This window comes from Pogona vitticeps, chromosome 3 (assembly GCF_051106095.1).
Source record: "Pogona vitticeps strain Pit_001003342236 chromosome 3, PviZW2.1, whole genome shotgun sequence".
NCBI lineage: Eukaryota > Metazoa > Chordata > Lepidosauria > Squamata > Agamidae > Pogona > Pogona vitticeps.
In genome coordinates this window covers 209,040,308-209,055,787 of record NC_135785.1, presented here as the reverse complement: position 1 = coordinate 209,055,787, position 15,480 = coordinate 209,040,308, and the positions used below count along the sequence as shown (strand labels likewise).

The 15,480-nt window shown below is 39.6% G+C and overlaps 1 protein-coding gene across 4 annotated transcripts in view; it reads left to right on the top strand.

The window, feature by feature from the left end:
* The window catches only part of NCAM2 (neural cell adhesion molecule 2), a 319,495-nt gene that overhangs the window by 172,851 nt on the left and 131,164 nt on the right, over positions 1-15,480 (top strand). For 3 of the 4 annotated variants that reach the window (XM_020789611.3, XM_072994054.2, XM_020789612.3), the window contains exons 3-6: positions 8,415-8,621; positions 10,128-10,271; positions 11,586-11,723; positions 15,079-15,196. In XM_020789611.3, the coding sequence (XP_020645270.1) occupies positions 8,415-8,621; positions 10,128-10,271; positions 11,586-11,723; positions 15,079-15,196 (607 nt within the window). Of the gene's footprint in view, positions 1-8,414; positions 8,622-10,127; positions 10,284-11,585; positions 11,724-15,078; positions 15,197-15,480 lie in introns of all 4 variants that reach the window. The other variant, XM_072994055.2, reaches the window with a different exon arrangement.

Below are 15,480 nucleotides of genomic sequence, written 5' to 3'. Positions count from 1 at the left end.
GGACTGCAACTCCCAGAAACCTTCACCACCAGCTGTCCTGACTGGGGTTTCTGGGAGTTGCAGTTCAAAAGTATCCGAGTAACAAAGGTTAAGAACCACTGGTCTAGAGGGCAGGGTATAAATAAATAAATAAATAAATAAATAAATAAATAAATAAATAAATAAATAAATAAATAAATAAATAAATAAATAAATAAATAAATAAATAAATAAATAAATAAATAAGCAAGCTGGGGAACAATATACAGCCTTGTCATACTCCTTTCCCAATTTTGAACCAATCAGTTGTTCCATATCCAGTTCCAAATTTTGCTTCCTGTCTCACGTATAGGTTTCTCAGGAGATAGATAGGGTGGTCAGGCACTCCCATTTCTTTAAGAACTTGCCATAGTTTGCTGTGGTCCACACAGTCAAAGGCTTTTGCATAGTCAATGAAGCAGAAGTAGATATTTTCCTGGAACTCTCTGGCTTTCTCCATAATCCAGCGCAAGTTAGCAATTTGGTCTCGAGTTCCTCTGCCCCTTCGAGATCCAGGTTGTACTTCTTGGAGTTCTCAGTCCACGTACTGCTGAAGCCTACCTTGGAGGATTTTGAGCATAACCTTGCTTGTATGTGACATGAGTACAATGGTAAGGTAGTTGAAGCATTCTTTGGCACTGCCCTTCGTTGGGATTGGGATGTAGACTGATCTTTTCCAGTCCTCTGGCCACTGTTAAGCTTTCCAAACTTGCTGGCATATTGAATGTAGCACCATAACAGCGAGTGCCATCACCCCCACTAGCCTTGTTGTTAGCAATGCTTTCTAAGGCCCACTTGATTTCACTCTCCAGGATGTCTGGCTCAGCAACCACATTATCTGGGTTTTCTGGGATATCCAAATCTTTCTGGTATAATTTCTCTATGTATTCTTGCCACCTCTTCTTGATGTCTTCTGTTTCTGTTAAGTCCCTCCCATTTTTGTCCTTTATCATGTCCATCTTTGCACAAAATATTCCTTTAATATCTCCAATTTTCCTAAACAGATCTCTGGTTTTTCCTTTTCTATTATTTTCCTCTATTTCTTTGCATTGTTCATTTAAGCAAAGCAAAGCGTGCTGCTTATATACTGCTCCATAGTGCTTCAAGCACTCTCTGGGCGGTTTACAAGTTAATTATGCAGGCTACACATTGCCCCCTCCCCACGAGCTGGGTACTCGGTTTACAACCTCGGAAGGACAGAAGCCTGAGTCAACCTTGAGCCGCTACCTGGGATTGAACCCCAGGTCGTGAGCACAGTTTTGGTTGCAGTACAGCAGTTTAACCACTGCACCACAAAGCTCCCTTGTCTCTCTTTGCTATTTTTTTGGACATCTGCATTGAAAGTTATCTTTTAAAAGTTTCCCTATCTCCCTTGCATTTTGTTTCCCTTCTCTGCTATTTGTAAGGCCTCGTTGGACAGCCACTTTGCTTTGTTGCATTTCCTTTTCTTTGGTTTTTGTTGCTGCCTCCTGTACAGTGTTACGAGCATCTATCCAAAGTTCTTCGGGCACTCTGTCCACCAATTCTAATTCCTTAAATCTGTTCTTCACTTCCACTGTGTATTCATAAGGGATTTGGTTTAGATTATACCTGACTAGCCCACTGGTTTTTCCTACTCTCTTCAGTTTAAACTTGAATTTTGCTATGAGAAGCTGATGATCAGAGCCACAATCAGCTCCAGGTCTTGTTTTTGCTGACTGTATAGAGCTCTCCATCTTTGGCTGCAGAGTATATAACAAATCAGATTTCGTTATTGCCCATCTGGTGATTTCCATGTATAGAGTCGCCTCTTGTCTTGTTGGAAAAGAGTGTTTGTGATGACGAGCTTGTTCTCTTGACAAAACACTATTAGCCTTTGCCCTGCTTCGTTTTGAACTCCAAGGTGAAACTTATCTGTTGTTCCTTTTATCTGTTGACTCCCTACTTTAGCATTCCATTCCCCTATAATGAGAAGATAATTTTTTTTGGTGTCACATCTAGAAGGTGTTGTAAGTCTTCATAGAATTGGTCAATTTCAGCCTCTTCAGCATTGGTGGTTGGTGCATAAACTTGGATGACTGTGATGTTGAAAGGTCTGCCTTTTATTCGTATTGAAATCATTCTATCATTTTTGTGATTATATCCCAGTACAGCTTTTTCCAGCCCCTTTGCCATGACAAGGCAGGAATCCATGAAAGAGTCATTAAGGCTAGGGAGTTGCTATTACTATCTTGGTCTATCTTTTAAAAAGGTAGGCCCTGTATCACTGAGTAGATGACAGGAAGGAAGGAAGTAAGCAAGGATAACCCAAATGCAGTGCTCTAAGGGGCCAAGGTAGCATGGTTTTGCTAGGGTTAGACTCTGAGAGGCCTTTGTATCTTTCAGTGTCTTTTAGTAAATCTAATTTCCCCAAGAGAAAATAGGATGAATGTTGCCAAAATACATAACTTCAAGACTCAAAATGCATTCGCAAGTTGCAGCATTTGGATATCTGCCTTGGTGAGCTAATAAGCAGACAATGAAACAAACAAAGGAGTAAAGAAACTTTAAACATTTGTTTTATTGAGCTGAAAATAGAAATAAATACATCTTTTTGCTCAACCTTTCTATACTTATTCAGGTAAAGTATCATGGGACAGATATATGCTGAAAAATGCATCAGCTTCAGCATAAATACTGTGCAGTTGCTCCATGTTGATGGTGTTTCGAAAACCAGTAATTTTCATGATGTCTGTCTAGGCTCTTATTAATTTGTATTTCCCTCTACAATTTTCAGATTATTTATCGATATAGGCAGTATCAGATTTACAGGCAGTTGGGTTTTGCAGAGTTACGTAACAGCCAAGTGATTTTTTTTAGGCATTATACTAATTCATTTCTGGCATGACCTTTTTTTTTAATGGAGTAGATTGACATTTTCATTGCCATATGGTACCCATTTTTGTAGAAAGACTAACTGAATGCATTTCCCAACCCGAAATATTGGCTTTTCTTTTATATGACTTCCTACTGTGATGTTGTTAAAATTGATTGTGGACTTTCCTGTCATTCAGCGGCATGATGTACAGAAAGAAATCTGATGAAATTTTCCCTTCTGTGCAATGGAAGTGCAATGTTATGGAAGTGGAGGCATTTTCTCAGAAACTAGAATTTTCAGCTTTGCCCCCCCCCCAACCTGGAATAATGAGGCGAGACAAGTGTTATGGGCAAACTATGGGCCACACTATTGGGCCATCACAATTGAGATTCATCTGGTGCCGATGCTGATGACTTTTCAGCGGCAGGTCAAAATTTTCCTGTTCCAGAAGGCTTTTAATTGAAATAATATCAACTGTCGGTCCTGATGGCAATTTTTAGAATATATATTTTAATTGTATTTTAATTGTTTTATTATTTTTTAAAACTGTATTTAAATTATTGTAATCAGCCCAGAGACATTTGGGTAGTGTGGGTGGCGTATAAGTTACATTAATAAATAAAATAATAACCATCAACTTGCAAATAAAGGGAGACCTGCCATAGTGCGGAATCAGCTTTGCAGCTGGGGTCTCACCAGACCCCATATACTGGAAATGGATGAGTCCCATGCCCTGAGGTTTTGTAGTCCTGAAGACTGTGGGACCCTGGCCAGCCCAAATTTGACCACGCTGAGACCTCGAGTCCGGGAATGGCCCCAGCACACCCTCCCTCCCACACACTGTAATCTCACGATCCTCAGTTCTGGGAGGCTTGGTGAGTTATAACATTACATGTGATTACAAGGGCACCCACCACAGCACTGGAACTAGCCTAGCTAAGTCCCATGCCCACCAACAATCCATCCAACCCCTAACACAGACCTCCCTGAAGGTCACTGGGAAATAACTCCAGTCCATATTGGACAGATGAATACTGCCTTCCCTAAAAAGCTCCAGACTGTCCACACGAATCTCATGGTGACCAATCACTGATCCCAGGCCTCTGCAAACTGCCTGACATACTTCCCTGTTTAGCCTACTCCATGCCATATTAATATGCTGTGAAACTGAGGGATTATCATGGACCACACAATTTGCATAGCTGGTTGCGCATTATATAAATTATCAACGACTTACCACTATGTTTGGCCAAGTCGTTACCAACTAAAGGTATTAAAAACACATTGGGGGGCATGATGCACCATATATAGTAGCTCTGCGGAACTTGCATCATAGCATGCTTCTCCGCCCTCTCCACTTAATTTGGGTTGTGGCTCTCAGGCCCAGATTGTGCCCCCAAGCCAATCCCGCTGCATATCGTGCGGTCCAGAAGATATATCATTTTTTTCCATGTATAAAATGACACTTTCCCCTAAAATAATTAGAGGAAAAATTGAGTGTCATTTTATACACAGAAGGAAGCAGTCAGTCGCTCGGGTGCCACTTGGTGCCGCCACCACTGCTGCCCAATTGCCTCTTCCAGAGCTCTGGCTTGTTCCCTCTGGTGGCCCTGAGGCAGCAGCAGCAGGAGGAGGAGGAGGTGGAGATGGAGGTGAAGTAACATTCACATGTGCTCAGTCACCTCTTGCTGCTGCCTCGCCCACCCACCTGATCACCATCTCTAGTGGGACTGATGGGATCAGCTCACGTTGCCACCTTGTCACCTCTGGTGGCAGAGGCAGCAGGAGGCAGAGGCAAACAAGCACTCATGTGTGCTCAGGTGCCTCTTCCTGGATGCCTAAGCCTCTTGACTGCCCTAACTGGGCATAACTTGGCAATTGAGCAGGGGGCTAATGTAATGTCTGTCCCCTTTCCTCCCTGATCTGCCTTGGGGCAGATGACCCCTTATGTGTTCCCATGACTGGGATCCTAAAACCTTCATGAAAGCCACTCAACAAGTAGGAAGCATCTCCCTTTCTTGGGTAAGCCTTCAGCCATTTTTCCAAAACATCTACCTCAGTCGGGCTGGGCCCCCTTTTCCAGAGGCTCTGGCCCTTTCTGATTTCCTGTTTCCACTGGCTTCTTTGTTCCCACTTCTCTGTGTCCTTGCTCAAAAGTACACCGCACTGGAATGCTGGCCCCCGCACACAGTGCACCCGTGCCTGTATTTACATGCCCCTCAAGTTAAAATCCCAGCAGGTGAGGTTGAACAATTTCATTTTTATTTTACTGCCTGGATTAAAGTTATGGCCAGCCCTGCAAATCATGTGCCTGCTATCAAACTGATCACCCAGATTAAGTCTGGCTGGCGTCATACACTGGAGCAACAGGCGTGGCTGGGGCTCGCCCATTGAATATTTGGGTGAATTGCCACTCTCATATGAAATGATTTGTCATAGAGAAGCCATGCGTGCCTCAGGTAGTCCACATATGCTCTGTAAATTAAGTACAGGCATTGTACTAAGGACTGTGCTCTCCATGGTTGGACTTTCAGTATGATCCCCAAATAAATTTAAAAGTCAGGTAGCCAATTGGTCCAGGAACATTCAGGATTATGTTTCCTGTGCCTCCCTTTATCCTTCTCATCCTCTTTCTCTAAGTCCTTGCTATCACTTTTATATTTAAAAGCTTGCCAGATATTCTCCTTGGTTGCGGGGGTCAAATGATCCCCTAGGGGCATTGCATAATCAGACTTTCAGAGGAACTGAATTGTACACTATGTACAGGATGGATGGATAGTGCCATACTCCCACTCCCGCTGTTATGCTGATTGGTGCTGGAAATGAGACTTGAGGGTAAGGAGCCATCCAGTTCCCTGCTGATGTCCCTGGAACTGGCCACTGGTGAGCCTATAACCCCATAACCTGTGTGCCCTGCTGTACTGTGCTGTAGGGCATGCAAGCCTTCCCCCTGCTGGACCGCCACTCAACCATGGGCAAGCAGGTGGCTGGTGTAACCACTTGCTCACCTGACCCCTGGCTTGAGGTGCTTCCTGGGCTGCCTGAGTTATCTCAGTCTGAAAATTCCTCTCAGCTGCTCCACTCTGCATTCCCTGGGTACCTATATATGGTCTGGCCACCCCTGCCATCAAACCGCTGTTCACTGCTTCCACGTCTTGGTCCTGTGACCTCAAAGTCTGCAATTCCAACTCAATTTGAGATGTCCCCAGAGCTGACAGTTGACTCACCTCTAAAACAGCAAAACAAGAGTTTAGATCATCCACCAAGGCCTTAAGCTTTGCTCGCTTATGGCTCTTTGATTCCCTAGATGACCAACGTGGTTGCGGCTCACTCCTTGCTGACATTCCCTAAGATGCACGTTTAGCCTCCAAGGCAGAAATTTTTGCCTGAAGCTGCTCCCAAATCAGCCATCTTGGGATGGTGAGACCTGAGGAGCCATGCACTTTTTGGCAGGCTGCTTACCCTTACTCTTCCCTTGGTCTTTTTTGGGTGCCATGTTGCAGCCCAGGTCCTAGCCTACAAGTTACCTGCAATGTTGAACACTTGCCACTTGAAGCCTGTGTTCCTTTCCCCCCTGTTTCTTTTATATATATTAAGTTAATTTATTGATTGATTTATTTCTTAATATATTTAATTAATTAATTAATTAATTAATTTGTTATTTCTGGGCAGGTGGGTGAAGAGCATCCCCCCTTGTGCCCACCAGCCCAGGCATGCTGAGGCAGCATCAGGACATGCTGTGTGGACTTTGATTCCTTCCCCTCATTAATTATTTTTTTTTTAATAAACCGTCCCTTGCTGCCCAGGCCTAGCAATGGTGTGGGAGGGGGGCAATGAAGCCTTGTCTTCTGCCTTCACTATGTATATAATAATATCATAATGTAATTTGTTTTATTTGCTTGTTTAAATCATCTTCTTTTTTATTTTTAAAGAATGGGCTTCCTCTAAATTCATGAGGCCCTAACGGGTCAAGCAAGGCCCCAGTGGCCTGTGCCTCCATCTGATTCTTTCTCTGTCTCTTTTTTAAAAGATATGTATATATTCATATTGAAATCCAAAATCACCAAAACAATTATTAGAGGGGAGAATCAAGGCACTCCCCTGATTCCCAAACCATGGGGGATGCCAATGCAGCTCCTCTTCCAAAAGCGAAAGCACTGAAGTCATGCAAAAAGTGCGACTCCCTCACAGGCTCGAAACTGCGAGATTTCATTGTCTCTCACTATCCCGGGACTCTCGCCGGTGGAGCAGCCATTTATTTCAACAAACTAACTTCAAAGTCTTCTGTATTCCTGTTTTAATGTGGCAGTCCAGGGTGATTGCCAACAGAAAAGGAAGCTGGAGTGGGACTCCCCCTATTTTATTTTATTTTATTTTATTTACTATATCCTGAACCTTCCACAGCAGTCTGCTGTACAGAAGTATAAATGGAATTTTTTCCCCTGGCATGTAGGTACACGGCTGGAAGAGGTTCTTCAGCTTTAAAAATGCTTTAAAGCATTAGAAATATAGGCAGAAATTTCAACAAGCATTCTGCTATAAATTGAGGAATATATTAAGCAATTTTTACAGGGTTGAATTTTCTTTAGTGGATAGTGGTGGGATGTGCTGTCTTCCAACCTTTCATCCTGAAATGTTCATTATCCTTGCAATTTTGCATCATATTTGAAATGCTTTGATTTTATTTCCATAGCTAGGGTACAGGGAATTGTCCCATTAGAATTTAAGTATAAATTATGATGTCTATAAAGCATGGGCTTCCTAACTACTCAGAATGAAATAATCTGAGGTCAGGATACAGTACAAGGTTCATTTCATATAATCATTTTTATGGACATATATTCCAGTCAATTGAACTTTTAGTTAATGAAATAATTAAAGATGACTACAGAAAGAATTAGTAAAACAATACAGCTACTAATCAAATATTAACCACTGAGAAATAGTTTGAGTACAAATAGTGCTCTGTAATTATTTTTCTTTTTTCCAACTAAAGCATTTGCTTTCTTTGATTTTAGAGCTTATTTTTAATGTCTTTTCAAACCGTTTACACCTGATTTTTTTTTTCATTTTGAGGTGCACATTTGTATTTCTATGAGTGATACACATGTGAGCCACTATGATTATATGATATCTCAAAATGTGATCTGCTTGTGTATAAGTAGAAAAGATTAAGCTGCATTGTAACAGTAAGAAAGACACCTCTCAAAAGAGCAGTCACTTCCACTGATGCATGACTTCCATAAAGCTGATGACTGCTGCATGACCTTTTCTTGAACATATTCTGTTTGAACATATAGTGATTCACAAAGGCATTGACATTGTCACTTTATCGACATTATTCGCAGAGGCAACTTTTGAAATTGCTTACTAGAAGTAATGCTGTGGAAATGGTTATTTTTGTCCTAAAGTGATGCACTTGGACATATTTCACAGTAATGTTTAATTTCTCTTCACCCTGCCTTCTGAATAGGAAGGTTTCATTATAGGAAAATTTCTATGCATCACTTTGTCAAACATTTGTTAAATTTGTTGCTATTCATCTTTTTTCTTTTTAAAGTAATTGGTGAGCCTGAGAGTATAGATTGGTACAACCCACAAGGAGAGAAGATTATTTCCAATCAAAGGGTGGTAGTACAGAAGGAAGGTGTTAGATCACGGCTAACTATCTACAATGCCAATGTAGAAGATGCTGGAATATACAGGTGTCAGGCAACAGATTCAAGAGGATTAACTCAAGAAGCTACTGTTGTTTTGGAAATTTATCGTAAGTAAAATACAAATGGGGCATGTAAACCTAAGGGAGGCATTATCTTTTTACATGTTGTACAGAAAATATCTTGTAAGCATAGTGTTATAATATATTCTTCATCTTGTTGTTTGTTATAAGACAGAGACATACAATGAAATTTTAACAGAGCTTCATATCGTTAAGTAACCCTGAATGCATGACACCTACTTTGAACATGAATTTTACCTTAAGATAAAGGACCTCAGTTGTTTGGCTATTCAGATTTTCCTTTCCCATAGAAAATGCTGCACACATAATACATCCATGTGTGCAATGGTTCAGAAAGTGACATCCAGAATTACACAAATGAACTTTTCACGGTCACCACGTCCCAACTTGTCTAGGAGTGGAAAGACTTGTGCTCAGTTAGATGTCCTCCCCATGTTTTCTGCTGGACGGAGTCACTTTCCCTTTTCTGACCCTACAGGCCAGCTTCCAGCGGCTTCTAAGATAACTACAAATATACATCTGTTCTTAGCCTGCTTTCCTATGGTTGTTTCCTTACAGCAAGGAAACTATGCCAGCATCAGATATTGCTTGTGGGACTTCTGGGTGTGTGGCTGTTGGTAGCCTACACCCCCAGAGGGGTATGTTAAAAAAATTCTGAAGGTAATATTTCTTTGCTACATCACTTTTTAAAGAAACTTTATATCATACAAGTGACTTTGTTCTTCTCCAAGCAATATTTGAATTGTGTTGCTCAGAAGCTCTCTGTGCACCAGACCTCAAATTCAGTACAATGCACACATATATTTCCTTCAGGCAAGTTTTAATTCCATAATTTTTGGGGTGACCAAAACAGGTTCTAGAGGCAGACTAGTGTTGGTTAAATTTCAGGTCAGACAAACTAAAAAAAATATACTGTTCTAAAATGGGAGAAGCAGTGCTTGTAGCATACACAGATTATATTTTTATAGTCCGTTGGACAAAGAACATAAGAAAGACCTATCATCACTAGTCAGCTGATTTGTGAGAGTCAATGCCCCTGTAATTTTCCACCAGCACTGGGCAGCAACACTGGCTGTTGGTGTGCAGGTCTGTGTGGCTGCACACCTCGGCAGATTAGATGGACCGTTGGTGAGAGTGCAGTCATTCTGAAAATCTGAGGAGGATTTATGAATCTTAAACTTATAGAATCTAAAACCTAATACATTTATTTTGGGTTGAACTTCTGTAAGTTGCACCTATTTCACCAGATAGAGTTTATTAAAAAAAAAAAAACCACAGCAGTTTTTTTCTATGAAACATATGCTACCCCTCCCAAAAAATAATAATAATTCACAGACTGAAGTTTAAAAATAATTTTTTATTCTTTTTCTGCAATAGATTGATATGATATCAATGCTTACCTATATTATGGAAATTGGTGTAAGGCATTTCTAACAATTTAAATGGACAAAAATTCTAATTATCATTTTTAAACTTTAGAATGTTTTGTAAATAATAGAAGAAGCTATTAAAACTCATTTCCTTTTTTCTTAGAGAAGCTCACATTCCAAGACATTGTATCACCTCAAGAATTCATACAAGGAGAAGATGTACAAGTCATTTGCCGTGTTACTAGCTCACCTGCACCTATTGTCAGTTGGTTGTATCAAAATGAGGAAATCTCAAATATTGCTGACAGTTAGTATTTTGGTAACTCTTTAAATTATATGTTTTCTTTATACATTGAACCAGATAGTAATGTAATGGTTAATGTTATAACTGATGCCACAGTTAAAATGAAGATATAAGGATTAGTGAATTTTATTTTAAAATTCCCCTCAACAGTCCTCACCTGAAATATTCTTTCCCTCTGAAATTTCGTTTTCCATTACATATATAGAGAAATAGTAACTTAGGTAACAGCAGCTGGCAGCTAGTGAATTAGAATTGGGAGAGAAATAAAGGAATTAGATTTGTTTGGAAATGTGTATGGAAATACCCATGTTGCACCTCATGAGGTTGTCAGTGTAACAAAGTTACTCTTCCTTGACAAAGCTGTGTATGTGTGAGAATTGTGCACAACTAAAAATGTGTTCATTTGAATTATTTGCAGATATGTATTCATGCAAAAATGCTTGTATTTTGGGGGGAAATCAGTGGGCAAAATGTTTAATTTATCATGAAGGGAAAAAGTCTCAGTCTAACGTGAGAATGAAATAAAAATAAGTATAGGAAATATTTGAAATGAAGAGGAATGACACCAACAGATTTTCACATTCTTAGGGAATGATCAACTGGGCATATAGTACACATTTTGGACCATTTTGGTGTCGTCCATTGTGAGCTACTTTCCCATGATCACATGAGGTACATACATTAGTTCTCCAGCCCAACTGAGATCCATGCCCAAGATGGACCTTTTCGGTCCAGCTGCTCAACTACTCTTTTTTGGGGGGCGGAGTTGATGCGATATCCCAGTGGGCAGCAGGACCATTTAAGGGAAATTGCTCCAAGCTAAGTAACACTTTATCAGGTGCAGTCTTTTCTCACTATCAGATCACACCCATGGTTACAAAAATAATAACAACAAAACACACAAACAAACCAGAAAACCCACTCCACCCCAACACACTAGTGTAATTCCTGACTACTTACCTGTCAATTCTGAGGTAGAAAAAGTTCTTGAAGAGGATTCTCTGAGAGTTGAACTCAATATTATGCCAGCTCCCTAATTAGAAACTGATAAAACATTTCCCCTCTAGCTATACAATTCTTTCATATCATATTCTTTCCTATCATTTCAGGAAAAACAAGCTAAAGCATCTGAGCTAGAAGAACTGAAGTTCTAGAATTCTGTGTGTGTAAATGAAAATATGTTCTGTTGTCAAACACTTTGATAGTGTAGTAGAAGACTTTAAAGCTTTCATTAAAAAAATTATTTACATTCAAAGCCAGGTTCACAGCTGTGCCTTCACTTATTGATACTGTTTTGTCTCTTACATGCCTTTGCAGATAGATTTGCCATGTTGCCTAACAATAATCTTCAAATTCTTAAAATCAATAAAAGTGATGAGGGGCTTTACAGATGTGAAGGAAGAGTAGAAGCCAGAGGAGAAATTGACTTTCGGGATATTATTGTACTTGTAAATGGTAAGGAGCAAACTGAATTGTATTACTCACTTCTTGCTTTGGTGTGTTAGCATAATGTATATACATGGTCCTTTTGTTTACAATTCCTTAATAAACCTGACAATTTTTACATTATCACACTATTCTATAGTAATTAGAAAACAATATCCTGTAAATAAACATTGAACCACATGATTCTTATGTAAATTGGAGTGGAAAAGTAAAAATAGAAGATTGGGAGGAAGAGAATGTGAAAGGGCCCTACTGAAAGTAGGATTGGAAGAAGATAATTGGCTTTTGGAAATTGTTCAGAATCTCCTTGAAGTTGATCATGCTGCAAACAGATACATACTTTCTATCAGAAATTTCACCATTTTAATCAAATCCATTCAACTTTCCTTGAAAAATTGTATAATCTGGCCTGCATAAGATCTTCAAATCAGCTTCAAATTTCACTTCAGGTAAATTTCAACAGCAGTTCTACTCCTTAACTGATGCAGAACGTTGAAGCAGGCAGACAGTTTTATTGCTGTGCAGATCCAGTTGGTTTTCTTCAGAAACTGCCCTTGGGGCTCTTGCAAGGATGCCACTTGCTATTTGTTCATAGAATGTTACTATAAAATATTTTTGAACGTGGTTGAAGGTGGTTGTTGTGTGTTTTCCAGGCTCTTTGGCCATGTTCTTAAGGTTTTTCTTCCTAATGTTTCACCAATCTCTGTGGCTGACATCTTCAGAGGACAGGAGTCAGAACTCTGTCTGTGCTCTGGTCTGACAGAGTTCTGACTCCTGTCCTCTGAAGTTGCCGGCCACAGAGACTGGCGAAATGTTAGGAAGAAAAACCTTAAGAACACCGCCAAACAGTCTGGAAAACCCACAACAACCATCAGATCCTGGCCGTGAAAGCCTTCAAGAATACGTGGTAGAAAGTGATTAACTTTCTGTGAATTTACATGAAAGAGTGAGAACAGTAGTAGCTCTGGATTTAATTGTCTTCTAGGTCCTCTGTTTTTCAGGTAGCAATGTGTATTATTCTAAATCTAAAATGTGGTTAGCTGGCCCTGTTGCTCTTGGCATTTTTTGCCCCTGTTCCTTCTGGTGAGCAAGACCTTGGGCTTTCACTCTAATGAGCTTTCTAATGAGCACCGTGACTTTTAATATGTTTGTTTCAAGCACAGTACTTCAATTGCCTAAAACAAGATTTTGCTTTCTCATTGTTGTTGTTTTTTAAGAACTTGAGCTCAGTCTACACATAGCTCTTTTAGTTTGTGTCAACAGATAAAACATTTTTTTTTTAAAAAAATACTATTTCTGCTATAAGGGCACTCTGTGATGACTGTCCAGGTTGTTGGTACAAGCTATCACCTCATCACTGTGGGGATATGTTTTCAATCATTGAAGTGTAAAAATAATGACCATAATTTATTGGTGTGTTGTTATTGCATCCTGTGACTCATTTTATCAGGCTACAGGACAAGCAGGGGTGGTGGTTTTTAGGTTCCAATTGTTGTAAGTATTGTGCACTTGAACTTCACCTATGGCCAAGAGAGCAATATAACAGGTATTATCTCTCCAAATGTCAGAGAGACCTTATTATGATCTTGTATTGAATACTGGATTCAAATATTTGAGATAGTTCAACTTAGCATTTTTCTGAGTCATCTTCACTTCAAGAAAGGCAGGCAGATTAAAGAAAGTTCAAAATAGCCAAGTTCAAATATATCATGCAGATGAAGATAGGCTCTTCTGCATATATAATCTTCCCTTCCCCCAGTTTTGCAGATTCCCACTTACAGCTACAGCCCCATATATTACATCTTATTGTATTTACAATGTTCAATGCTTCAAATATCAGGACCATTTTAAGCGGAATATATATATGAAGATAAGAGATGGGAAAGAGCAGCAGAAATTGAAGTTGAATTTCACTCAAAATTTACCTTTTTCCTTTTAAGAAGTATTATTTATGAAAACTGTTGTGGAAACGTCATGCTATTTCTGTCCTTTGCTTTCTACTCTTCAGCTGATTAAAATCTAGAACAGGACTGGTCCTCACATCCTATGCCTGAAAACCTGTTGCTTAGTGTAGTGAGTCACAACTAGAGTAGGCCCATTGAAGAGGCATGGTTGAATCCTGACATTTAGAGAAGGGTGCAGTTACCATCTCCCAAGTGAAAGTGTTCAGAATTGAAATGTTGCTTGGATCACAGGCTGCCTTTAGAAGAAATACAGAGTGGTGTTTAATGTCGAAAAGGATATTAATGCTTGCTCAGATAATTGGAATTTAGCAGAATGTTCCCTTGCCTCAAGAAGTAAGGCTATCTTCAGGCCTTGGATAGACTTCTAGAATCCAAATAAGTTTTGCATTTTAGAAGCATTTCAAAAAGGAACTTATGGAAGCCTGACAAATTTGTCACATTGCCACAACCTTAATTCCCAGGCTAAGCCCTAATAATGTAGCAAAAATATTAAGCCAAACAGGCATCTAGCAAATTGTGCCTAAGATCTGATTGCCTATATTGGCGCCTAAAACCAATGGAAATGGGACCTTTCTCTCTGCTTTATGTTCTATGTGGCATCAAAACCCTTCTACAGAAGATTTCCTAGCCTTCCAGAACCAGAAGGAACAGAGATCACTGTTTCTGGTAGAAGCAGCAGAATCCAGTTGAAGTATATCTTTGGATCCTTATGAATATTTCAACAAATGTCTTAAAAACCTGATCCTCTAATTATTCCTAAGCAAAAATCCAATATATCTCTGATCAAAACTTAAACTGATTCAATATTAGCAAATAGATGAACATTTTACATTAAAAATTTACAGGAAGATTACTCAAAAGAAATAACTGAAATAAGACCAAACAGCTACTCACCACGGGCAGTGTGGTAGCTTCAGGCACCTCCTCAACTGATCTTCCAGTCTTAGCAATGGCTCAGTCTTCTCTGCCCTGCCCTCTTGGCTGATCTAAATTCAGATGAAAGGGTGAGGTAGAGAAGTCTGTGCTCTTGCTCATGCCTGAGCGACTAGCTGAGGAAGTGGAGAAAAACCACACAAACTGGCCTGGTGGGTGGTTAGATCAACTAAGGAGGAGGGGGAGCGGAGCTGCAGCACCTGTGCTACCACCTTTTTGAATAGGAACAAACTGGGAGGAAACTGGTTCATGCCCATCTCTAATAACCCAATGCCTGCCCCCCAACACACCAGAAAACAAAGCATTTCGTTTTAGTTAACACTTGAACTGTTAACACTTGAAGCATAATCCTTCAGGTTTCATGTTGTGTTTGTGAATGAAATAGCTATACAGCAGTCATTTAGTTCAGCAACAAGAGAAGCCCGTATGTTATCTGCTTTGACATGTATACTTCACATTTTGTCCAGTTCCTCCAATTATTACATTGCTCCAGAAATCCTTTAATGCTACAGCAGATCGAGGAGAAGCAATTACTTTGTTCTGTAAAGCTGTAGGTTCTCCTGAACCTGAAATCAACTGGTATAGGTAAGTCTAATTTAAGTATATGCAGCAAACATACTTCAAATGCAACAGATATAAGTATTGTTAAATAGTGGCATTAAGATAAATATTTCAGTATATAGAGATTGTTTCACTTAATAGAAATAGATGTGAGCAAGTATTTTCTTTACTGAACACCCCTCTGATTATAACCTGATGAATGTTTCTAAATTTTATTGTATGAAATTACAACCTGAGCTATCTGAACCTTGAGATTGTTGTACATAGAAGAAAGATATATTGTAATATGTCAGTCATTTTGTTTGTAT